General features: G+C 36.8%; 2 protein-coding genes across 6 annotated transcripts; both read right to left on the bottom strand.

Annotated features, from left to right (window-relative positions):
* Positions 1-2,268: 2,268 nt before the first annotated feature.
* Positions 2,269-27,268, bottom strand: LOC121298035 (monocarboxylate transporter 2-like). Of its 5 annotated transcripts, none has more exons than XM_041224768.1 (6): positions 27,236-27,268; positions 19,501-19,590; positions 17,620-17,855; positions 8,574-8,717; positions 5,745-6,623; positions 2,269-3,001 (listed from the first exon to the last, which is right to left on the bottom strand). In XM_041224768.1, the coding sequence occupies exons 3-6, from the start codon at positions 17,834-17,836 to the stop codon at positions 2,715-2,717; spliced, it is 1,527 nt and encodes a 508-aa protein (XP_041080702.1). In that variant the 5' UTR covers positions 17,837-17,855; positions 19,501-19,590; positions 27,236-27,268; the 3' UTR covers positions 2,269-2,714. The 5 variants fall into 5 exon arrangements, with proteins under 5 accessions (XP_041080702.1, XP_041080700.1, XP_041080701.1 ...); XM_041224766.1 differs by lacking the exon at positions 27,236-27,268 and adding an exon at positions 25,756-25,841; XM_041224767.1 differs by lacking the exon at positions 27,236-27,268 and adding an exon at positions 19,693-19,767.
* LOC121298034 (kelch repeat and BTB domain-containing protein 8) lies at positions 20,186-27,269 on the bottom strand. Its single transcript, XM_041224764.1, has 4 exons — positions 27,236-27,269; positions 25,756-25,963; positions 23,989-25,106; positions 20,186-23,598 (listed from the first exon to the last, which is right to left on the bottom strand). The coding sequence occupies exons 1-4, from the start codon at positions 27,249-27,251 to the stop codon at positions 23,135-23,137; spliced, it is 1,806 nt and encodes a 601-aa protein (XP_041080698.1). The 5' UTR covers positions 27,252-27,269; the 3' UTR covers positions 20,186-23,134.
* Between the last annotated feature and the right edge of the window lie 551 nt (positions 27,270-27,820).

Below are 27,820 nucleotides of genomic sequence, written 5' to 3'. Positions count from 1 at the left end.
CACTGGCCCCAGAACTTCTCAGAGGCCTCTGCCATGGTTTATTAGGTAATACCATTTTTGGCGATTACATTTTCATTAATTTCAAATGCAGATTTAAAATAAAGACATTAGAAATAAGACAGACCTTTTGTACTTGTAAACCAAATATCAGATTGAATACTTTCAATAAATATACAGACGGTGAAAACCTTTCCACATCTGTGCCATACCAGATTTTCCGACAGCACTAGATTACAGGCCATTTCCATGCAATTAAAACATTCGTGTCAGGGTAATACTAATTTCACTTGGACGAGTCAAACAAGGTAGCTCATTGCTTTATTTGTTTATTGGCAAATAAGATCCAGCTGCCATACAGTTCCTCAGTATTTATATTTTTTATCTTGGGGTCTTGTGCTGTAATAATCTTTAAAATTACCAGCATTGGGTGACATCATATCGTGGGTATTTACAATAGCCTAAATAATAATAAAGAAACTTTAATTTTTATTCAAAGTCTCCTGGCTTTATTAAAGAGAACACAATGTCTGTGTTATGATATGGTGAAAGTAAATCAGTCTGGATCCAGTTTAATTTCAACATGTCATTCAACCCAAGGCTACTTGCTATTGCTTTGTTTGTTAACGTTTTTTTTGGTTTTTTTTAACTATATGCAATGATTAACTAATACACGTTTCTCTCAGTTGACACTTCACTAATTCTTCACTGCTGTACTTGACTACTTTACCTGTGCCAGTCAGACAATGGGACTTAATCAAAATGACCCCACTACATTCCTGCAACCAGAACAAGTGGTGTGCTGAAGGCATCATCAAAATACCATGCATTCACAGCAACTCAAAACCAGACAACCAGTATACAAATGTTAAGCACACTTGGACAGCATTCAGTTGTCTAACAATGATACAAACAGTAGCATGTCCAAAACATGTGAACCTGCGCAGTCAGACCCATTTCAGCTGTATTTAACATATCTGAAATAAGGAGTTTGGTACATTTGTTGCAAACTAATTTTTTTGGATACACAGGATGCTATTCAACAATAAGTCCTAATAAAAATTGGCCTTTTTTATTCTAAAAATCTGAGCACATGCTAAATGCATGCATTAATATCTAAACAAAGGAAAAATCCTTCTCCATAATATTAGTACAGGAAGGAGGGTTCTCTTAACTGCAACAACTTTTCAATATAGAATGTTGATGAAATCTTTACCAGTGACCACTCCCCTAACACATTGATATTTGATACCTAGCAGGTCTGCACTAACAGCAGGTGGAATTCATGTATCACCAAAGTACTTCTGCAGAAACTCATTAGGAGACACACCTGCTATTTGGATCATTGTTTGTTTCAAGTATGAATGTTACTCCTTTTATCCCATTGCTATGAAGTTCAGCTGGGTCTCAGGTTGGAACCTGCCAGGAAACAGGGCTTGTAGTAATAAGGTCCGTCAATGCAATCTCTAATTTGAACTGGACTGTACTGCCTCCTATTAACATTATTGGTTTAGTTAGACAGACAAAAAAGTTAAAAGTTAACTATTGAGTCACACCAGTTTAATAAAATAAATGGTTGTGAAATCTGACAAACTTGTACTTGTTTTGTATTTGCAAAGTTACAAGAATATACCCTCAACAATACCTAAAAAATACCAAAAAATTTGAAATCTTAAATAAAAATCTAAAATCCTTTCAATCTTAAAATTTCAAGAGAAGTAATCTTTGAAGTAATTCTTTTGGACACCTAGGTTACATGATTTTGCCATAAAAGCCACTTTCTATTGGGACCATTCTGATGAATCCACTTGGTAAAACCTTAAGCCCCTTTCACACTGGCATGCTCTACCCGGGTCAGAACCTACGCGATTTCACACTGCTTTTGATAAAGCAGAGTACAGCTGGGTGACAGACACAAGTACACAATGCGTGTATCAATGCCCCAGCACCTTGTTACAGACACTTCCATTCTTCCATCCTTCTCTGGTCTGAACCATTGCCCCACAATTTTTTATTTTCTAAAAATGTAGTCGTTGCCAATTATTTTATTTTTTTTTCTCCCAATTTGAAATGGCCAATTATTATTTTTAGGCTCAGCTCACTGCTACCACCCCTGCGCTGACACGGGAGCGGCGAAGACGAGCACACGCTGTCCTCCAAAACGTGTGCCATCAGCCGACCGCTTCTTTACACGCTGCGGATTCACCATGCAACCACCCAGGAGCTACAGCGTGGGAGGACAACGCAGCTCCCGGGCAGCTAACAGGCAAGCCCGCAGGCTCCCGGCCAGACTTCAGGGGTCGCTGGTGCGCGGTGAGCTGAGGACACCCTGGCCGACCTAGACCCAAGTAGGAGTGCCAGAGTGAAACGGGCTAAACAGGCATTTTTACTGTTTACTAAAAAAGTGTTAACATGCCTGCATTAATTTTTTTTTTTTTTTATTTAATAAAAAATTTATAATTTATTGCCCCTAAGGTATTTGTGTGTACCGGATACAAACTGTATTTGTCTTGCCCAAATTCATACTTTTGCACAGACGTATCTCTAGGATGCACTACAAATAAACAGGAGCTTGCTGTCCCATTAAGGCCCCTGAAAGGTGGTTTACCATATTGGTCTCATTGTAAGAAGACACTTCGACAGCAGACGGTTGCCCAGAACATTTGGTTTCAGGCAGTGATGTATTGCTTTCAATACTTAGGCATGTCCCTCTTATTTTAGGCTTGGCTCAGTTTTGTTTCATGTTTCTCGATATCTCCCTCCTCAATGGAAGGTCTTCCATTTTCCTCATCATCTTTGTGCTGAATATTGTCGCCTTCAGCTTTCGGCAAGTCTTTTGCATTCTTCATCTCCACCACTTTGTCTTGCCTTTGCTTCTCCTCCTTTTCCAACATCCTGTAGTTATAAAAATTCATAATAAAAAGAAAAAGGCCAGCAAACAGCATAACAGCTCCACACACATAGTACATGTACTTGTAGTCATCAAAAGCATCCACAAGTGCACCTGGAAAAATAAAACAAAATAGACCCTCAGTTATATGACAATAGACTTGCATTCAATATGGATCTGCATTTTCATTACAATGTGTTACATACATTCAGTGTGTATCTGCATCTTCATTACAATGCATTACATACAGATAGTACAAGGCTTTAGTTTAGACACATCTTGTACTTTGTCAACTGTAAAAGAAACTAGCACCACTGCCTATAAACAAGGGGATTACTTGTATTTACTATCACACTGATCTGTGATCACTGATCAATGTGTAACAAATTAGGCAGATGTCAGATAAGGAAGCCCTCTCACCAATCATGACAAGAAATTGGTCCTCCTTACTGTTCAAATCATTACATAATGTTAACCTACAGCTTGCAGTTCTGTCAGAAACCAGTACATCCGATTTTATAAACAACCTTACTGCAAATTGGCTGAATAATGAGAATACATATTTAGTCTTTCTGGTGTGAACTAGAACAGTGATGATGTCTTCTTGTTTCCAGGGCACAGTTACACATCACTGAAAAAGTTACAAGCCAAAAAGGATCTGACTGCAGCTTACATGTCTTTCAAATCTACTGTCTACTATTTAATTTTTTTCTTGGTTCTCAAAAAGAGAGCAACCCAATCCATCTGTTTGGACTTTTGCTGAAAAAAAATAGTCCCCTTGTTAAACATCACAGCTTGACATTTATGTACGTATTATAAAGTAAACAGTGCATCATATTATACTGTGAAAATGAAGATTCCAGCCGTAAATTTCTTCCAAATCATAATTATTCTCCTACTCTATGTAAAAGTCAAAAACAAGCGTAGGTTACGGGCTAGGTAAACTAATTAAAAGTGAAGCTTAATGAGGTGTACTTACCAATAAGGAAGGTACGGGAGTTAAAGATTATCACGTTTCAAAACACCCTGACTCAAAGGCCAAGGTTTGATTAATCCTATTTGTCGTTTGTGTTAACTAGAGAATATAATTGCCATTAAAAATAGTCCATGATTGGGCCTGTAATTATGCCCATCTGGCATCACCACTGCCTTTTAATGTTCCGACAACTTTATAATCATCCAGGTAAGAATCTTTAATGAGTGAAGTCTCTGAACGAAATTCATTAAAAACACCCAGCAAAGGCTAACTACAGCAATTCTATCTCCCCCACTAATTAGGGTGACCTAAAGGTTTACCAGTCAGACCACTTTGAAGCTTATAATGAGTAGGCTTGTAAAAGTAAATGCAATGCTTCTGCCCCCCCCCCTCCCCCGAGAATAAGGTACAATAATCAAACATGTAGGGAACCATTTATTTACTTCATTAAATGGGGAACTCTGCAGCAGGTCACAGAGAATGCCAGACAGCCAATACACTTTTGCCTCATTAAAAAAAAGGAGGAACAAGATAAACTTTTCATATTTGATTTTTTATGGTGGGGAAAATCTTCCAGAGGAAAAACATGAAATAAGCTATTATCTTCGTAACATGGTCCAACTGTCCATAATGTGACAACAAGTTAGGCAAAGACAGCTACAACTTACAGGCCAAGCTCTAATTGAACAACATTTTACTAAGTTGGAATCCCTTAAGACTAAAACTAAAAGCAAGGCGGAGGGGTGCATCAGCACACTATCTGTAAAAGGTAAATCGCTACATTGCGTACATCACCAAGCCTCTATTGTATATAATCAGTTTCATCAAAACTCAACAAGTGTTTTTCAAGACAGTAACCATCTAGCATTCACAGTACACAGAATAGCCTTTTCAACAAATGCCCACTGAATACAGAACCTTAAAACGGCCATAGCCGACCAATCAGATGACCTGTTTTCTGACCTAGCTAGAGAATTTTATACCAAAGGAGGTGTGTTTAAAGCCTGGATATTACCACCTGCCTGAATTCTGAACATTTCCTCATTTTTACTAAATCAATCAAAAGCCTGTTTTCACAGCCATAAAACATACAGAATGAATATACTGCATTGTTTTTACAAAACCATTGAATCTTTTTTTTCTTCATGTTCCATCCGTGTTTCGTATGAACTTCCTTTAAAATAAAAAAAAAGTCTGCACACACAGATTAATATAGTACAACGCACAATTCTAGCAAACTACTAATGCAATACAACACAAAATTCTAGCAAAATACAACAGGTACAGACATTTTTCTTGAAATAGGAGACCAGATGTGGCTGTATCTCTATTTGCAAGCACTGTGCAACTGAACTCATGCAAAAAGCAAAGTAGTTTTGAGACCTTGGCATCATTTAGGAGTTGTTAGCACTTATAAATGTTCCATAAATTTGTAAAGCAGAAGAATTCTCCAGCGATTGTTCAATAGAACAAGGAGCTCACCGCTCATGGCAGAACAGTAAATAAGCGTGACCAATTACAGGTTCTCTCCTGGCACGTTCTGTGAGTAAACTCATTCACCGACGATAATCCAATTTTAGCAGAACGCTCTATAATCTACAGCTTTGAAGGTAGGTGTTTTAACTCTGCTATGACCACTAACACCATTGAAATTATAGTCTAGCCCACCCCCCAAACAGGTTCAGGGTTCATAGCAACTAAATTATCTTTTCAATGCACAGCTACCATTGAACAAATACTGAACAATACAGTTTAGCTGTTTGTGAGTGTCAACGATACAGTGAACCATATATCTCATGCAAAGGCAGTCTATTAAGCAATTGTAAACATATAAGAAGCTTTTATCTTATGAAGACGTGAGCTGAAATGTTAGATACTCACCTCCAAGTGGAGGTCCTAGAAGAACAGGGCAGCATTCAATGATGGTTACAAGACCAACAGCACTGGAGAAGCGCTGTGCTCCCACAAGGTCCATAAGAGTCTCAAATAGCAAGGCACAGACCATGCCAAATGCCAAACCAAAGATTACTGCATATACAACCAGTCCTGAATATCCTGTTGCCAAAGGGCAAAGAAGGTGACAGACACCATTAAATGCAACTGAAAAACTGAAAAAATACTGAATCCTTGGCCTTATCCACTTAGTGTTAGCAATCAGGCCAGTGCCAGGTCTGGCAATCATGTCAACAATGGCGAGAATGGAGAGCAGGAATGCAGCTGAGTATTCATCGATTCCAAGGTGCTTGGCATATGGTGCCAAGAAAACAATGGGTGCGAAGAAACCAAAGAACATGATGATGTTTCCTACAAGGTAGATGAGGAAGCCCCTGTGTTTGAAAAGTGAAAGATCTATAAACTTACTGATCTTCTGACAGCAGTCCTGCTTTTCTTGCTGCTCCTTCCCAGTCAGCAAGCTTACAACTTGGGAATTAACTTTTTCGGTTGTGCCTGCTTTGGTAATGTCCTCTTTGCAGGGCATGTTAAGCTCTTTATCTGTCTCTTTCTGGATTTGGTTAGGTGGTGCTCCAATAGGCCTAAAGAGAGCACCAGCCACGCAACAGTTTAACAACATGGCACCCAGAATGAAGAAGCTGCCTCTCCAGCCAAAAGTGTCAAACAAGAATTGATTTAGGGGGGCCAGGGCACAAAGGAAGACTGGACTTCCTGCCATGGCGAGGCCATTAGCTATTGGTCTTCTTTTCAAAAAGTATCTCCCAATAATGGTCAGAGATGGTTGGAGATTGAAGGCAAGGCCAAATCCTTTAAAATAAGAAAACAAAAACAGTGTTTAAATCTACTTGGCAGTACGCTGTAGACATGTCTTTGTATGATTTGTACAGAAATAAACTCAATACACAGAAAAGTTCAATCAAATGCATTTCACTTCCATATAGACATTAAAAATAGCAGCTCTGAATCCTTTCAGCTTTCAGAGGAATTTAATTATGAACCCAGAAACTAGATTAAAAAAAGTTTCTCATTTTAACCAATACAGCAATCATGTAGGACTCCTAGTTATCTGACCATTTAATTTCTCTGGCACAAATCCAGTCTAATATAATCTTGTTTGTTTGTTTAATCTTTTAGCTTTCACATAAATAACTTCGCTAGATGGGTAGACAGTGAAAATGAAGTCATTTTAAACCTTTGGAAACATATTCTAATGATATGTTGCATAACACTAAAGTATATCGGTTTCAAAAGTGATATGTGATTGTAAATCTAATTATTGTAAGCGCCTGAATTAGAGCAACATTTCTGTCAGTGCAAGGGTATATATATCATGTATGCACCAAGCATATTATTAAATAATAATAAACAGGATATCGTTTGCAGGACGCACTTTGTGATTTATAAAACCTTCACAATGTAAGTGATGATGGTGCACAACATGCCAGATAAAAGGTGTAGTTATGACTGACGCAACATGATTTTATCTAGTACTTTTCTCCTGTCCTTGGTGTAAGCCCATTAAACTAGCATAGTATAAAATGAACTTTAGTTAACTTTCAAATAAAGGCTCTTTAACGAGATCTGGGCAAAATGTCAGCTAGCATTCTGTGCCAATTAATTCCTCACACATTCTCCTTACTGGGTAATTAGTCTTGCAAGTTGCTCTGGGCTCCCTACAAAGAGTGGAACCTTGTCATGCCACACCTTAAGCTGCAACCTGATGAAAACCCCGTAGGTCAATTACACACAATCCTCACTCATAGCAACAAAGGAGCATTGCTTTTAAAATACTACTGGCAGGATTGCCATTGTAGATCAAGACAGAATGAAAAAAGTAACCTGCTCCAAAACAACTGCAAACAGAGGAGATCAGCCTTGGAACTTTTCAAAATCTGCATAACCCAGCTCTGACATGGTTACTTGAGGTAAGTGTGCACTACAACATGACCCCTGCAACCAGAGAAGCACCGAGCTGGGAGACAAGGCAAGCAACTCCCATAAGGAGGTGACTGGTAGAAGTTCCAATTATTTGTTGTTATTTTGCAATTTAACTCCTCCCTAGAGTCCAGCGCCAGTTTGTACTGCAAAAGAACTGATTCTACAGTTTGTTACCTTTCCCCATGAGGACTCAAGTTGGACTAAAGTGTGCCCTCCCTGATGCAAAAGGGGACATGGGCCTAAGTTTACAGTACGGGCCGGGGGGGGGGGGTGGCAAAATAGAAGTCATAGTTGCATGGCATCTACCCAGTTTAGTTAACCCTTTTCCCAAACTGAAATCAGAACTATCAGAGCTGATCAATGGGATTTCTGGGTTTTGGTGCTGCTTGTTTCCCCAGATAAGCAGCAAGAAGATAAACAAGAGGTCAGTTTCAACATTTCAAGTCAAAGTGTCAATTGAGGTGCAGTCATTTCAACAAGTCCCACCACAAATTCCTGGAACGTTGGACATAGGCTGTGCTTTAGGCAGAAGGGCATCCAAAGACTATTAAATCAAAGTATTTCTAATTAAAATGCATTCGGTGCCAAATGCTACAGCTTTCAATATTGACTTATTAAAAGTTTCCAGTGGGCAGTTTAGAAATGAATTCCATTTTGTTTAATAGACCAGTAATCTGAAAAGGATTTGCAGCACAAATCCACCTTCTTAAAAAGTGCTCATGCTTCAGATTTTTGGGTTTATTGTCATTTTAGACCAGCTCAAACCGAGATGTAAAAATTCAATACATAAAACATGTACTATTGACAAGGAATACATACCTCCAATGAGTCCAGTGCAGATATACAAGTGAATGACGTTTGTGCCAAAAGAGGCAGATACCATTGCAACTGCACACATGATTCCGCCAGCGATGACCACAGGCCTGCTGCCATAGCGGTTTACAAGTATACTGCTAACAGGGCCTAAGTAATAAAAAAAAAAAAGTGAGAAAAAGGACATTGCACAAAAAACTAAAAAATGCTACACAACATGAAAAATAAACAGCTGTTTTGGGCCATTAAAAGGGTGAAGGGTGAATATTCTATATCTATCTATATCTATCTATCTATATTATATATCTATCTATCTATCTATCGGGTGGGGGGGGGGGGGTGGGGGGGGGGGTTTGGGTGGTTTTGTGTACACCCCCCAAAAACCACAACCCAAAGCACCCACACCAAACCAACCCAACCCACTTTGTTGTATCTATCTATCTATCTATCTATCTATCTATCTATCTATCTATATATATATATATATATATATATATATATTATATATATATAGGTATATATATAATATGATAAAACTGACTGAATACTTACCTAATCTACCCCTGAGAATTAGGATTCATGTTCTGTAACAGCAATTAATTACACATGTGCAAGGGCAGTAAGCATACCAAATACATGCATTCATTATTGTAAATTTAGAAGCTGAGTGGGTCAGGGATTACTCTCTTGAATTAATCATGTTTTACTAATGAGCCAAATCATTTCTAATTGTTTATAGTACACGGCTCTGCTTGAGCAATCAGGGCTTGACAGAGTGGTTATCTGTGGAACACAACACTTTGTATACTACACACTACTCAATTTTTCTAAAAGGTGCAACTCAGATGAACAGCTTTAAAAAGCTCCCACAGCAGCCGAAATGTCAGCATGAAGTCAGAGTCCACATATTAGGAAATTTAAGTTTCCTAATAGGTGGATAGCAAGCTGCATGTTAATTATTGACTTTGAGAAGTTCACACTAGGTGTATTTGATATTTATAATGGCAAGGTTGTAAATTTGCCAAATTTCCCCCAGGTTTTTTGGGGAAAGTGATTCTTAACCATTTCACAACGTTGGGCTTCTTGAACGTTAGAAAGGCAAAGCTAGTGATGCTCACAGTCTCACTGAAGTTTAATCCAAGGGTGTTGCAAAAAAATAAAAAATAAAAAAGTTACCTTTTATGCACTTACACGTCATTACTTATATCTGAACTGCCTACCATCTAAGCAATCAACTCTACGGCACCCACATTTATAACGATATACATTATTAAAATGAAATTCAATCAAATCCAAGTAATAAATCATAACTAAGCATCATTTTGGTAAACAGCCAACTTTTTTTTTTCCTTGAAAGGAGTACCACACAGTAAAAAGACAAACTGTATATACTATAACCACAAGACCTTTTATTATGTTCAATATTTTCATCAAGCAAGAGCCTGAGCTTTCCACAGCGATGATCATAAACACTGAAAAACTCTTGGGACCGTCTCGAGATTGCTTTCAGCGAGTCACCATCAAGTGCACAAAAGCTGAACAGGAGAAGATTATCCTAGGATTACATTGCTTTCTGTTCTGCATTATGAATCCCATCAGAAAATTGACTCTTTTTAATATAATTAGGTTATACTGTAAAGTTTCTTTTTTTTGTTGCTATTGTTTGTACTAAAATGAGTTGTTCATTGAGCTATAGGGAGGAATACCAACATCAATTCCTGGCTCAAGATTATTTACACATTATACTTAAATGAAAGTAGTTCTAAAGCCAAGGACTGCGTGCAGGGCTAGTGCGAGTTTCAAAGATATTAAACCATTATATTACATTAAGGAGATTATTTTCAAAATGCAGTGACTATTCCAAATCAGAAAAATGTTGACCTAGACAGAGGTCACTGAACTGCTGATCACAACTCTGCTGCTGCTTTTGATGTTCTGCAAGATAAACCAGAGGAGTTGAGCAAGGCCCTTACTGCTTAGAAAGAGACAGCCTTCAAATGAATTGCACTCTAGCTTCATGCAATAACAAGGGTCACTGGAACAAGAACATAATGTTGCAATACTGGAGGTTAAAAGCAATTCTGTAATGAAGTATATGAAGCTTACATAAGATAGAACTTGCTGACATCAACATGGAATCACTATAATCGATTCCAGGAGCAATATGCAGGGGTAGAAACTCATGCTCACCTACGGTGAATTATATCTGATGAGGACTAGTTGATGTCTGTAACTCAGTAGTCCTCTGGGCGAGTACTTAAATGTACACACACTCTCATGTTCAGTCTTGCGTTAAAAATGCAGGGAAGTCAATTTTCTAAGGGGTGTAGCAGTGGTGAATAAGCATTCACAAATAATGCTTAGAAAACTTAATGACGTTTTATGTTTGTGTTGTCCCTCTGTGTGGAATGCAAAGTTTATCGTTTGAATTTACTAAAACAAGTTGCATTTTTAAGTAAGCGTAAAGTCATTTTACAGAAATGTGGAGATTTACACGAGGTTACGACCCTGACTGAAGAAGTCATTAGCAAAGGTAGTTTTAACATTTTAAAACTAATAAACAAACAATTGCCATAATGAACATTATGATAGTATGACGCTTAAAACAAAAACACAATATATTCATAATAAAGTTATTATCTATAAAACAGCAACAAATTTAAAGTTTGGGACTCGCTGTCTGTAGCTTGGTGTTGTTTACATTACACTATGTAACACAATTTTTGTTCCTGGGTAGTAAGTGTTATTTCCTAATTGCTTGCCTCAAAAGTATAGAAAATGGCTATTATTCCCCACAAACTTTGCTTTTGTGACCAGCACAGGTAAATTTCAAAATATCACTATTTCCAATGAGAAAACTGGTTTTTTTTGTCTTCATTCACGTAAAAAAAACCAACAAATTTACAGCATAATCGTAAATCTCGAAAAACTACTCCCTTCTAAATCTTTTGAGTCATTTTTGTATTACTTTAATATAAATACATGTTAATTTGGATTCATGTGTTGTTTTTTTCTGACTTTATGTGAACGAAAAGACACAAAAGCGCCCGTTTTCTCATTGGAAATAGTGATATTTTGAAATTTACCTGTCCTGGTCACAAAAGCAAAGTTTGTGGGGAATAATAGCCATTTTCTATACTTTTGAGGCATAAGCAATTAGGAAATAACACTTACTACCCAAGAACAAAATAATAATAATAATTTGTTACACAGTGTTATCGTCAGCATACTTTAAGTTACTGGTAGCTGAAATTACTTTTTGAAAAACACACTTCTTATACCAATACAGTACTGGTGAGCGATAATCAGTTTGTTGATAACAGGAGCACTGGCGGAGATTCCGTGAGTGCTCCGGGGCTCAAACACTTGGGGGTCCCACATAGTGCAAATAAATCACCTGTTCTGTCAAATTATAGTGTGGATGCTTCACAATCAGAACTGTTATTGCAGCGTTTAAAAATATTAAATCCATGTATACAGCTTTCTTGAAAAGATCGGTGTTTCCCTTGTTTTTCTTTTGTGTTTGTTATGCTCTCATTAGTATCTATAGTAGATACAGCGCCCATCAGTTCTGGCAGATTCTACTGTAATGTACTGTGCTGAAGCTGTTTTCTCCCAATGCTAATTTAAAAAAAAAAAAAAAAAAAAAGCCACCTAGCTAACAATTTAATCTCGGGGGCTACAGCGAAACGTACTGTCTTTAAATTGGGACTTTAGTGAAGACCGCATGCGTACGTGTGAGAATTTGTTCCTGTCATCCCGTCTGGTGCTGTCAGTGTCAGTTTCTCAGCACACAGTACAGTAGTTGCTCAGTAACGATGCGGAAATAGGTGATTGATTGATCTTTATAAGCGGCATTTAAAGCTGGAGTCACACTTGATATGAGGTTGTTGAAATTCAGATTAAAATTAAATCTATTTAAAACTGCATAGCAAGGCTTACGTTTACAACTGTTTGTCTGGTGTTATCAAGCAGCTGTTTGAATCTGCATGCTAAGCCTTGTTTAGTAGCTTCACAATAGAAAAACTGATTTTAATAAGGGACTTTAACAAGGGTTGCTCACTGCCTACTGTGTTCTAAGAACCAGGCAAAACCTGTGATCATGAACTGAATTAAAAAAAAAAAAAAAAAAAAAATCGCTCCTCATCTATTTCAAACCCGGATTTGCTCTTTAAGGTAAAAACAGCAAAATCACTTGTCATTGCAGCATGTATATTTTCATACCTTAAGATTTGAAATTATAGGATGTGGTGGTGCAGCTCAACCTATAAAAATGAAACTATTAATAAAGTAGGTTTTAATGCACGGGGTATCACTGACCTCCAAGGTCTTCTGATAGATTATAAAACAATTACAAAACTGGGGCTACTACAGCACATAACATACTGTAGACAATGCACCCAAATCATACAATATTAACATTTGAATCTCAATGCTTGGAGAGTTTGCAAATATAACTACGTTTCTTTAAAAGACCAGAACATAAATATATCTACAGTAAGGTTATTACAATGATTGAATACTGTTTGTCACAGTCCTATTTAATATTGAACAGTACTAAGGAATTAAAGCACTACAACATTATTCAGTTTAAGCTTGTAGTTCAAACCTTTTCTTGGACTGACACATTTTTCAGCCTCAACATTTATGTGACTAACATTTTTAGCAAATTAACCTTTATGTAAAAAAAAAAAAAAAGTCTCAAGCCGCATGTGGTCAACAGGGATTTCTTGTTCTACAGAGGCCTTGTCAATCACAAAGCTTTGCGACATCAACAAAGTGGATAACCTCACACAAGTCAGTAGAGAAGTGCCAATACAGATTTGATCTCTGCACTACCCACTAAAAACATACCCCTTACAAATGTGGATCTTTGCTACTATATGTATATAAACAATCTTAAAACAGCTTTTATACTTTATTTCAAATTCCATTTCCCTGAGTCATGGCCAAATAACAGATATTTGAGAATAGGAAAATAAAATGGTATGAATCCCAAGTTATTTCTTTCCTTAACATTACGGTACTAATTCTTTTGTTTCGAATCAGTTGCAGATGCTTTATTCCCATCCTTTTAAATGTCAGGTGACTTTGCTAAATGGAGCCAAGAACAAAATGATAAAGCTTTGTGACTCAAAGCAAGTACACAAGAATATTTCACAGAGATTCCTCCTTCCATTATTGCTGCTAACTGAAAAGGCAACTTCAGCAAAGACTCATGAAACTGTGACCTTGAAGCAGTTTGACAGATTTCTCCAAATTCTTAATCTTCTCATCCAATGATATTTCAAGCTAGTTAAATAGCCAATTTAGTTACAGATCTGAACAACGAAACAGTAAAATAAATGGATGTTACATAACATATGCTAGATAAAAGTATGAATGATACTTAAATATGTATTTATAGCAACTAACGTGGTATGATGCATAAATCCTTTAGCTTTCCTGCATTGAATTATCATATAAAAGATGTGTCATACACAGTATGTTAGGACTGTGTGGGTTTGAAGTAGGTACACATCAAATCATTTGAAAAGCACAATACAGAGAAGGTAAAAAAAAACTAAAATAAATAAATAAATGCAAAGCTACAAATACTTAAGTACACAGCGTGTAAGATTTCACCATCAATAGTAGCAGAAACTGAAAGCAATTTTCTATAAATGCACCTCATTCTGCCACTTCTAAATGCATTCTGCTCAAACCTACAATTCGGATCTTATGACAACAAGGGACGACAAATGAATACAATACTGCAGGGCTGAAATGTAACACTCATCCTGTTCTTTAAACCCAAATCACATGACTATTATTCGGTTTTCTCAAATGAAAAAAGTTGAATACAATCTTTGTAGGCAAGTCAGATACTAAAAGTAGAATTTAAAATAGCAAAGTTTATAGTTCAAGTTAAAGTAATTGGCCACATACAAAAAAAGCCTGAAGGAAATTGGTTTATAACACACCAACACTTTAATTACCCGGAGAGTAAGCACGATGAACCAGTTATTAAAGGCTACCAGTCTTCACTTAATGTCAGCGTGATGCAAGACAAAGATCACTGCTCCAATACAGTCACAGGATATCCAGCATTTTATAGATTACCTTAATCCAAATGCAATAAAATTCATATCTACGGCTAGTAATATGCATCCTTTTTTAAATTTTTTTCATTGCCTGCAGCAATATTGCTCATTTATTATGAATCTTCCTTTCACTGCTGGAGCATTTCGATTAGGGTTTCAAGCCCAGCCATCCCTGTTACACAAAGCGAAGGAGTTACGTGGCAAATGCAGGTGTGAGAAAGGGCAGGCTAGACTCATGTGATAAAGGTTGTTAAAGGTTCTGTGATGGAAATCGAATGATTTTTGGTGTTAGATCTCCTTCCCGATCTGTAAGGGTGCTGAGTAAAGGAAACACAGTACTGTGGACTAGATGGCCCGACAGTTCATTCCCAGGGTTAGGCGGAAGTTTGCCATCTAGAAAGGGGGCTGAGTTACGGTACACTAAATCATTGACCCAGAAGATTAACGTTGTGGCCTCCGTGGATTGGAGGAGGGGGTGCGCTCGTTAACCAAGGGGTCATGGTTGACGGTATAAAAAGGGGACGTAGTGAGGTGATCTGTTCATTTGTGAATGGTTAAACTGTTAACTAAAAGGAAAACTATGCTGTGATAATAGTGAGTGTTTGTTTTGCCATTATTAAATACTGTTTTTTGTTAATTAGACCGCTAACACGATCCGGGGGTGTAGCCAAAGGCCAGCACTAAACCCTGATCAACATCACTGCACTTTGTTTCACTAAGGACTGTATATTAACCACAAGCACTAGAGCACACACTGTGGACTTGTGTGGGTGTGTGTTACGTGTGGGTGAACAAGAACGGGACTTTTTATTTGGGAACCAACCGTGGATTTAAAAACAGAGCAACACTGTATTTCCTGTCAACATTGTTTATTACAAATAATTAAACACCATTGCACCTGGATTATTGTTGTCTACTTATTGATCATCTGCACCTGCACACTGTTAACCACTTTTCCACAGTTCACAAATGCAAAAGGTAATATTTTAACATTTACAATCACAACTGACTGACTATCTGGCATTACTAGTTAACTTTGTATGTTCATGTAATAATGCCCTGCAATTTATTATACACTATATTGTACTTATCTTGTCGTGGTAGCTGACCAATGGAACATTCATACCAGATGGTCTTAAATTAGGGCTTCTGATTACCTTAGTTGCCTTTATCTATTCACATCAATGAAAGGTGGGAGTCTAACGTACACCTAACATGCAAACTTAAAGATTACAAATTGACTCCTTAAAAAAAAAAAAAGTACAGAATCTATATTGTATACATCTTGGACAAAGCATATCTTATACCTTGAGGCTGATCAAGTTATGTAAACATCAGACAAGATTAGCACACTGAATGTTACCAATAATATGTTGTGCTTAGTTTTATGTGTTCTTTATCTCTGTAACCACATTTCCTTATCTACACACCATAACTCCAGTTTGTATAGAACAGAGGAGCAGTATTTTCAATACTGCACTGTCACAGTGCGCAACCTGAAACATGTCTGATTATAGTTGCCTTGCAAATCTTGACTTCACATTTTCACAGACCTACCTAACCCATTCCCAGGTCTTGAAACAGATTTTCTTCTACATTGTTGTGGGTATTTTATTATGGCAGTAATAAGGAGTTCATTTGAGCAAATTAGTCTACCACTGAAAGGTTTTAAGCTGTATTAAGAAACATCAGTTGTGCACCAACTACTAAGTAGCTGTGTTTCCATTAAAAGGTTAAAAATACTAAGTGCTTAAACAAAAAACAAGCCCAACAAGAGGAGTGGAAAGGCTGAATTTGCATAAATGTAGCAGTTATTCAAAAGTCCTAAACATGGAATTTTGGAAACTTCGTTACTTAATGCAAGCCAATGGAAATGTGTATATTTACATAAAAGGCAAGCATATGACCCAAAATCTTCCCAGCATGCTCGCATTACCTAGATTGTGCTCCACGTAAGCGTAATGCAGAGCTGTCTTGCAAGGAACTGTGGCTAGTAGCAACCCATAAAATAAAACATATTAATTACATATAGTCATAAAACCAGCAAAAAGATGCCAAATAAGGTGAGAGGAATGTGAAACAAGCACTACTGTACAGCAACCACAACCCCGGGCTCCTTTCCGTATGGGTGAAGTCAGCAGGATGGTCCATTGTTTTTTTCTTTTGGTAATGGATTTTATGCTAACATAGCCAATGACTCAGTGTGCCTTCTCTAGATCCAAAAAACCTTAAACAGGTCATGCAACACAATATGGCAGCCTAGCTCACCTACACGATTAACACACCAAAAAACACAAAATAAAACCAGGGGTACCAGATCTTAGAATTAAGGAAGACGGATTGCATGAAATCAGCAGTTAAATATATTTACTTAATAATCATTATCACATGCTTTTGGCAGCGATCCATTTTGTGCAGCCCATAGATAAACATGTTTACTGGGTTGCAGACACATTAACTCAACTCATTCATTCAGTCAGGCATTGAAACACACAAACCTGCAAGAGAAAACTTCACTAAATCTAACTTTTCAACATGCATTTAACACAGGTGTGGAGTGTAACACAGGTCTAGTTGTTGTAGATTGTGACAGTAAACTGATTGGTTCACAAATTGCAAATCACTAACTATTAATGAAATTGTTCCACAGTGAGATTACAAGTTTAATACATATTGCCTGCAAGTAAATTAAATTGGGTGTTTTTTTACAAGAAAGAAGTTCCCATATTCTATAGCCACCAATTTGAGAAACAATTAATAACACACAATGTTACCAATGACAGTATTTATATCTGATTTTTTTTTTTTTTTTTTTTTTTTAAATCCAACGACCTTCAACACACTGTGTTCAAGTTTATATATATATATATATATATATATATATATATATATTATATATATATATATATATATATATGAAAAGCTGTTTACTGTGGTCTCACACTGTTCTTTGTCTCCTTTGAACTTACCTCCACTATACATTGCTGCCAACATTATAGAAGATAGCCAGGCTATTTCACTGTAGGAAATGGAAAAGTACTCCTGGATTTCTTTGAAGTAGATAGTTAAAGCTTTAGGGAAAGCATAGGAGAATCCTATGGAAATGAAAGCACCGAAAACAACTGCCCATCCCCATCCGCCATCAGGAGGGGTATATCCCAGGTTTGTAGCTGGTTGAGGTGGCATGGTACCTGTGTTCAAATTCCTGGAGAGTCAGTAGAACACATAAGAATTTACCATACATACAGCTACCGTTCTTTAACACGCTATGTTTGACATCACATTTATACAATACAGTGTAATAGAAAAATATAAGTAGTAATAAACTAGCATTGAAAGGAAACGCTTACGATTAAGTGTGAGCTATATGGGTGTAAGTATTCAAGATTTCCCGTAATTAACAGGAGATATTATTTATTTATTTAAAATTAATCTTTATGCCTCAATGAAGAAAAAAAGTTCCAAATTCAATTTTGATCTAATTCAGTTTATTAAAAGTTAAACCTGAAGGGCTTTCAGATGCATGCAGTCAGGTTGTGGCCTTATAAATTTACATTAGTCCAATTAAAGCATTTCAGCAAACAATGTAATATTGTTAAATAGTAAAAGTACTTGTGGTAATAGTGTTGGATATAAAAAAAAGCAATTCTGCTAATGGTCTACGTAAGCAACTGCATACAAAATAAAGTACTGACATTCTGACCAAAGACAAGCCCATTTGTATGTGTTATATATATATATATATATATATATATATATATATATATATATATATATATATATATATATATATATAATATATACATAGGGCCGGCGTATCTCATTCTAAATGTCCCCTAGTTGCCAGTACAATTACCTGCAACAATGACGTTGCAAAGTGACATTACTCACGGTGTTTCGGTGTGGAAGAAGCACCTCGGTTACAGAAAAGTATCCTGTCACGTAATGTCCTAATATCACATTTAAGACTAACCAAATCAGCAATACAAACGCTTTATTTTGTTTTTAGTTCGCATGGGATTCCCCCATTATTTTTTTTTTTAAATAAAATACATTTTTAACAGACCAAGTAGCGACTTAAACCCGTTTTACAAAGAAAAGGACACGTGGAGCCTGAAATTCCAATACACAAACGTGGAAACTTATTTACTAAAAATGCAAACTGGTTGATAACCATAATAAAGATCTATGACTGGATGGATAAAAGTCTTACCTCCTTGCGCTGAAAAGGTTGCTCAATGTCCGTGTTACTTTGTTGTGAGAGTAAGCACCATTCATCCGAAAATAGACAAACGCGCAGTTTATTAACTTTTGATCACGTGGTCTCAGTTTCCCCATTCCCTTCAAATGCCCCTCCCTTTTTTTATTAACGACAATGTAGATATAAACTGTAGATATCACTGCCTTAACCAAAAGCAATTTATTCTAATTCTTATTAACATTACTTGTGTTGAGAATGTCGTGGTTTTTTTTTGGTTTTTTTTTCCCACAAGCTATCATGCCCTGTTGTTGCAGGGTAACAGTAAGAATTCCAACGACGGTGAATGACAGAGAAAGATCAAATAATTCAGGATATGCAAATATTTAAAATACAATGGCCCAAATAAGCTAACTATAATAGTGGTAATATTGCTAGTACAGTACTATAGTGCTAATAAGAGGTTAGGAAACTGGATAACCCTGCTGCCTGAAACGCAATTGAATTCGCAGTTAACAGAGTTTTTTTGTTATAGTGAGTAGAATAAAAACAAGTATAATTAAGAGTATATAAATTAAATGTGTCATATTTAAAACAGATAACGTATTTCATATTGTATCATACAAATAGCGTCATGTCTCCTGTGGCTCACCTAAAAGCACTGCCGTTGCTGGGTGCGCTCCTGGCTGGGGGATAGTTTATACCGGGCTTTTGCCACTACTTCTGGTCAGGTGCAGAAATTCTATGGGAAAAAAAGAGAATGTTTCAATGTTTTTTTCTTTCTTTCTTTCTTTTTTATATGGTAAGGCAGTATATTGAAATTTCAAGCATTCTAATATCTTACTCTGGAAAAGCAAAATAATCAAATCTATGCAAAGAACATGGTCATCAACATTCTTCTCAGTGACCTTTAACAGTCCACGTGGCATGGTAGATAATTGACTTGGAGATAATGCTTAGCTTATCAGTTTCTCCAAAATATAACAGTGACCCTACAGTGACTATTCACCAACTGGTAGTCAGACTCCACTTTGGTGTAGGCTATAATTGCATAAACAGTTTTACTGTGTTTTAAAATGTTATTAGATACCAATTTTCACTGGGAACTTGTTCAGGCATGTCGGATTGGAGGTCAGTATACACTATTAACTGAAGTGGAAGTTCCAAATTAAACATGTAGATTTAAAACATTAATTAGACAACATACTGTTGAGGTTCACCCCATATGACAATAAGCAGTTGTGGTATACATTCAGACACAAGTTAAACTTGGCAATGGAACAGAACTTGAGAAAATTAATTTTATTGACTGACAACAGCAGCAGACAGGAGGGAAAGAAAATACATGCGTCCCCTTTTCGACTGAATTTCTGTTAACCTTTAATTTTATGAAAATGACTAGCCTTTTCCACACACAATGGAAATTAAAAAGGGGATTCCCACAAATGTTTGAGAAAATCAGTGTCTGTTTGTAATTGTATTTATTTATTCATTCTGAAGATACATGCAAATTTAAAGCAAAATCTATTTATAAGTATTTGCTAAGAACACTTCTTACACAGAATAGTAATTTCCTTTGCGATGCCATTAACAGCATTTGAAAACAGAAAATACTTCATTTAACCAAATAAATCCCTGCCACTACACCTGATAATGGATGCAAACACACGGTATTATAAGAAATTCAACTTAGTGATCATATTCAGAGTCTGAGATTTAAATGTTACAGAAAACCCAATAAAATTGACAGAAACTTATTCTTTTATTCATTATTCTCTATTAAATCGATCTTGAAAGTATTGTAAAGAAAAAAAAAAAAATTAACATTTTATTTGGACTACACATTTTTGTCCTTATGGCCAATCATATTTAGTATGTTAACAGAGCAAAGCTCCACTTCTTTTAATCATTTAAGCCAAGTAAAGCACATCTATGCTTCAAGCAGAAGTAAAACTGGTAGATACCCCAAACCATGTGCAAGCACAGCAAACATTTTCCAGTATATCAGACAGATTTATACAAATACAGTACCGTGTATTGCTATAATCCTGAGAATCACACATTTCAAGTCACTGCTTAACAGACTACAAAGCTCCCAGCTAAAACAGTGCTGGCCATGTTAACTATGGCAGAATCCACAACTGAAAGCAGTTCTGCTTCACTTTATTTTCATATCTTAGTATTTACATGTAATATTATTAGCTGCTTTAGATGTTCATTTCATACACACAAAAACTATCCTTGTTGGGGGATTTCATCTTTTTGTAAGAAGTTAGACCTGCATGCTACAGCTGTCACAGTAATGCTATTGTGTTCTTATGTACAATACAGACCAATAGCTGACTTAATTGTATTTCTAGATGGTTGTATCATTCTTTTTTGGGGGAGGAAAGCTTCATTTTACTTTCTGAAATGACGAATGTGTAGTGCAAATGTAAAATTACACAGATATTGAACAAAACGGTTGTAAAAGTAACCACAGCAGGTACTTTCATATGATAATTTACTAGATTACTTATTAGCTAACTCTATTCTACATGAGTATTAACTAGCTACACACCACTAAACATACACTTTGTCTCGTCTCTGTAAATAGAAGATTGTCAAAAAAGCAGCACCAAAATATAACACATTTTAAACAAACGCAAATACGTTAAACTTATTCTAGAACACATACATTAAAAATATATATATATTCAGAGTGGTGCTTCAAAGTTTGCAGCTACGAAGCTTAACAATGACTAGGACTTAGTTTTCAGAAACAATTAAGATGTTGAAGGTGCATATTAAAAGGCTAAGGGGTTGATTTGAACAACCTAGGCTATACAATGCCTTGATAAACTGGAGCTTGATATTTTTTTTATAGAGAGAGAGAGAGAGACACACACACACACATATTTAGTGATCCTGGGATTACCCCAAAAAATAAGTGTTTAATGCAGCAGGGGGCATTCTCTGGTACTGTAAATGCTCTAAAATATCCAGCAGTATTCTAGAGGGCTACAGGTTGAACAAATGAACCTCCAGGTATATTGTATGTCTCAATCTTGGTTTATGGCTCAGTAGGCACTCTGATGACTTTGTGACATGTTTGCATAAAATGAACCACAAATGTTAAACTCCACAAAATCTAAACAATACACGTTGTTCAGAATACAGTCTAAGCAAACCGACTATAAATAATGAAAAAAATGATAATACTGTTAAATTATAGAAAACACACTTGAAAAAAAAAAGCTGCAGCAATAGTTTGTACTATTAACAATTTTATGATTCAGCATTATTGCTACTCCAACTCATTTGTTTCTTCAGGAATTTAGAATGACATAGGGCACCTCTACATTCTCTACTGTTCAAACGTTTTCAAGAGTCTGTTTTTTCAAGTTATTCACGCTGTTGAGTCCAGTTGAAACTGCTCTGGAGTTGTATTTACATGTGAAAGATGGAATATCGGGCTTGGTCCCTCCTTTCAGCAATCAATGAATGAAACTAAAAACGCCAGACAAATCCAGCCAAAGCAATTCAGTCTTTTATATCAATACATTTCTTTCAACGACATAGCGCTCAGCACCAGCTGTTTATATATATGTTTTTTAATGACACACGTGTATTGTGGTAGAACAGAAAAAGCTAAAAAATTGCCCAATGTCACTTTAAATTCAAAGAGTAGCGATACATTTACAGGCGAAACATAAATAACAAATTGAGCCAACGTTGCAGCAGTTCTACATTCTACATGTAATGTTTTAATCAAATCCCCCATAACACAAGTAATGAAATCAAAATAATATTTATACTGAACTACCCTTCCTTACAAATTACATTCTCTCGATTAAAATGGAGAATCTCTACAACAGTACAACAAATAATCCTATGAAGTGTAGGCCCACCAATTTGAATATATTCTGGATGCTTTTAAACCACATTTTGACCTTCAGAAAATGTCAAAGAACTACCTGTCAACAAAATGCTGTGCATACCCGTATGAATAATTTAAATAGATTAGATTTCGTTTCATTTAATTTTAAAATTCTAACCTACCAACCATCTAAAATGCTACTTAATAAAATGGCTCAAAATATGCAGAAGACAGACAATAATTGCACTTATGAATCGTTTTACAAATGTTAAGTATCAACAAAAGTAATTAGTAGTGCAAGCTTTAAAAACCACCCATCATATAAACACCTTAATGTTTAAGACAATCATTCTCCCATACTGCAAATGCTGATAGTACCAGAGACAAGCAAATTGTAGCACCAGACACCCTGACTGACAGCTCTTTTTCAAATAACTTTCTGAAGACACTGTGGATAGAGTTTGGCAACAATGCATTCAAAATGGCGGCCAAGATCCCAAAGCCTGTCGGGAGTTTCATACACTTTTCTCCACTGATCCGAGTCTTCATCGTACTGATAGAGGGAGTTCTTTCGACTGGTTCGAAAAACATGCTCCTCCACAGTGACCTGGGTAGCCCTCACAAACAAATGCAATTGGTCATGAAGAATGATCAGTTTAATATAAGGGCTAGCAGCCTGGTCAAATGGCAGGTCTTTCTTTCGAGTCCAGACGTTCTGCTCAATGTCATACGTTTCCACTGTGAAAGTGCGCTGATGATTTCTACAGATTCCTGCTATGTAGTAGATGGAATTCTTGTACAGAGCAGCAAGTCCCTGGGTTCGAGGCACAGTCATGGGAGGCAGGTGACCCCAGTAGTCTTTATGTGGGTCATAACAAAAGAAGTATTCCCCTACAAATTAGAAAAGAAAGACATTTCAGATTTTCCAAAATAAAATATTGATACATATATTGTCAGTAAATAGTCATTACAGAAACCAATGTTAACAATGCAGTTCTTTTTGAAAAAAAAAAAAAAACAGTAATACAATAATATCCTGTACAAAGAGCAAGATAAGAAACTGAGGAAGAAATTTGAAACTTTGTAAAATATTATACCACACTGACAAATGTCAACATGCTAGGATTTACAATTTACAGGATTTACATTTTATTTTTAATACCATGATATCTCCTTGTATGGTTATTGCATGGTACTTCACAATGCAACCACGTAATTTCAACACTGACAAATTAAAAAAATAAAATTACAAAAACAGAAACACTTTCAAGAACCTCTTACCTTGTAAAACATAGATATGATCCTTGTATTCAACAGCACTGTGAAACTCCATTGCAACCGGCATTGGGCTAACAGCTGTCCAACAGTTGTCTCGAGTATCATAGCACTCCACAGATTTGAGTGCATTGCGACCATCTCCTTCATAAACACGTCCCCCGAGAGCATAAAGCTTAGCACAGCAATGAATCAGTTTGCACCCAATTCGCGCTCGCAGCAGGGGACTCTTATGCAACCACCGATTACCCGAGTGTTCATACATCCAGAAGTCACTCTCTGCTCTGTGGTCTATAGAGACCTCGCTATTGCTTGGCCTGTAACCCCCTGCAATATAAATGTCGTTTTCAGAGGATACCAAAATCCCAACTTCTCTCAAGTCATTCGGTGGTTTGCATAGCTTGAACACTTTCCCCGTGACGGTATCTAAACAAGGCACTGTTTGTTTCTTTCCTGAGTGTTTATGTGCTGCATCAAAACACACTACCATTTCAGAAGCAGTCATCCCCAGCCTCTGTGTACAGCCGTTGGTACCTCTAGACTTCCCTTTGTCCATCCAGTCCATTGACAAAGCCTGTGCAAAGCTGGGAGGAATTTTCTTTAGAAATGCCTCTTCCAATAGAGGTAGGCGAATACATTTGGCAAACACCTCTGAAAGGTGCATCTCCCTTTTCTCTCGGTCATTCTCAAGCCAGTGGATAATGCTATCATATACATGTTCCTCCTTCTCAACATTAAGGTCATCACTGTTAAGTATGCTGACTAGCTGCTCTTTAGTCAAGTGAAGGAACTCTTGTTCTTTCACAACACATAGGAATTTTTTTCGGATGTAATCTCGTGACTTGTCTTTGAGTTCCTGATGACCATACGCATCCGCAAACATAAAGACCCCAGTGCAATTCTGGGGATCCAAACGACTAACCATGAACTGGGCACATTGATCCTGCAGGGGTGGTATTTGGAAGATGCTAGCTGCAGTAAACAGAGCCTGGACATTTGTCTCTGACAGTGTGACCTTGGAGGTATATGCATAGTCTAGAACAAGATGCATCGATTCTGCCTCAACTCCAACAATCCTGACTTCTTTCTGGGTGCTTTCAGTAAGGCCACTAGTGAACATAGACCTAGAAAAAAATAATTGCAGGAAACATTTGATGGAATGGCTTGACAAGGAGCTTTGAACTGATCCGCAGCAGTACGACAACTTGATATCTCCACTGGAGATCTTATCTGTATAGGCAATTTGAGATGTTTACAGTTTTCATTTACATAGATCTTAAACTGGAATATTTATGTAATGACAGTTACAGCCATCCCTTTATATTACATTTCCAAGGCTAAAGATAAGCACATACATTTACTCACTAACATAACCACAGCTTTGGCTGTGCTTTAAACCTTAGAGCTATTCAAGTATGTTACAGAAAGAGACGAACAAGCAAGCAGAGCAGTTTAAAACTCAATAACCAGCAATCATTAAGAATTATTTGAAAGTGTGAGATTTACAAGAGAATTAATTCAACCAGTCTCCTGGGGAATTCCAAACTTGCATGTTGTGCAAAAACAGGAATTAAGCAGGAAGTATAAGGATGATTATTCTTACATGTTTAATATTCTACTTAAATTTAGACTTTACTGCCTGTTTCACAGACCCCGCTTTGCACCAATCTTGCAGAACCTTACTTAAGGTAACCCAAGTTCTGTGAAACCAGTCAAAGAGATTCCTGTTCCGTGTAGCACATTTCCTAGTATTAACTGATAATTATTCCATACCTGAAATAAGGACTAATTGCAGCAAGAACATTTCTGTGACAAGAGAATGTTTTTCCATGATCCACTTCTACCACAATATCTGTGAGCTGCTCCTCTTCATACATTGATTTAAGCTGCTGGAGAATGTTACAAGCATGAAGTGGGTCCATCCCATTGTAGTTTGTGTTTGCAGGAATCCCATTTTGTACTTGTAAAAGCTTACCTATATCTGCAAAATTAAACGTGCAACATGAAATACAGTTAAAAGTGCAAGTGCATACCCTCTTGCCAGTCTTTAAAATTAGTGTGACCTGCTATATGCAGGCCACCTTACCATAAATACAGGCATTTCACAGCTTTATAACATCCCTTCTATTCTTTGAAAGTGTGATATAGGATTATTAATGACAGTAGAGTGAAATGTATGTAGGGTAATATCTCATCATCCCAGCTCACCAACAAAATCTGGCCAAGACAGATAGTACTTCTTGCAGCACCATATTTTCACCGATCAAAGTAGAGACCAGGTTCAAAGATGCATACCTTTTGAGAGACGATTACATTCAAGGGTGCTATACAAACAGAAAAAAAAAAAGTAATCCGAGAACAGTACTGCTAGAGAGTAGAGGCCTCATACTGTTTACTGGTCGATTAAAACCATTAATACAATCCTGTGGTTAAAGCTGGTAAACATAAGTATCTTGTGACTAGATATACATACACTTTTTTTTCGTTTGTTTGTTTTTGACAGTCTTGGCTAATTATATACAATAAGCTGTTCCGCTGGGAGATACAATATGATATCTCAAAACGTGGATATGCAACACATACACTGCCGGACAACTGTAAAACGTGTCACCATTTGTTGAGTCAAGAATGCCAGAAACTAAGCTGCCCAGACCAACGCAACGTGATCATACAAAGAAACAGCTGGAACTCCAGAAGCTGTGGAGTCAGCAAAACAAACAAAGGTCTAACACTGCTAGACCACAGCAGCAGTTTAGAATTGTAGCTGCATATAATACAGCATTTAAGAGAATGCGTCCTTGTTCAGTATTTTGGACAGTTCCAAATACTCACCGATACTTAAGATGTCTGCCGTTTTCTATAATGTAAATGAATGAAAAGCTCAACCATTTAAATAGCACATGAATTGGTACTACTGCAGCCAGAACACCAACGTGTGAACCCAGTTTTACTGCCAGGTCGTGTCAACAGACACAACGTATTCTCCGACAGTCTAGCAACAAACAGGATTAGTTTAAATAATTACAATACCGTTCTAAACATTACTGAGTGTCCAAAATATACCTTTGTTTACTAAAAAGTAACTAGCAACTTAACGCGTTTTAGGTTTAAAGACTAGGTCGAACTCCTTTCGACATACATTTTGATTTCGCACAACAGATGCTAAAATCTTTACTGGATATGAAAATGGGAGAACGCTTGATTGCGTTAATGTCATTTAAAATAACTAAACCAAACAACCAGAAATGCTAACCTCCTCCAGCAGCCATTCTCTCGCCTCCGTCTCGCTGCGGAACGGAAATGTCACTGACTCACATTTAACTCCCGGAAACTAAACTTCCACCAATCACAGTTCCCAGAGCTGAATCGTCCGCCAATAGTATTGTTCTGTATTACGATATTTTAGTGCTAGAGATACGTGTAGTTTTTTTTCCCTTCAGAAGTGGACTACATTTACCAAGATCCGGGTAAACAAAACAGCTGCACTTAAACACCCAAAAGCACACTGGGACTTGTAGTCTTGTCTCTTCAGCTGTTGTATAAAACAATCACTGAATGCATTTTGCAGCTGGGCATCAGATCTGAACAGAGAATGAAACACTGAACAGTGTAGACTCTATGGTGCAGACACTTGCACTTTTTTTTATTGGACCCATAAAAATAGAAATATATATTTTTACAAATGCTATTTGCTATATATGCAAAGGTTCCAAGAGGAATTAATACCTCACAAGTAGAAAATAAGCTCATGACAAGAAACCCTGCTCTATCTGAAAGCACAGAAGCAGCACTAGAGGTGTTAAAGTATACTGTGCATAACCGTCATTAATTTTTCTAA

This window comes from Polyodon spathula, chromosome 23, assembly GCF_017654505.1.
Source record: "Polyodon spathula isolate WHYD16114869_AA chromosome 23, ASM1765450v1, whole genome shotgun sequence".
Taxonomy (NCBI): domain Eukaryota; kingdom Metazoa; phylum Chordata; class Actinopteri; order Acipenseriformes; family Polyodontidae; genus Polyodon; species Polyodon spathula.
The sequence above is the reverse complement of the archived record's forward strand: the minus strand, read 5'-3'. Positions and strand labels throughout refer to the sequence as shown.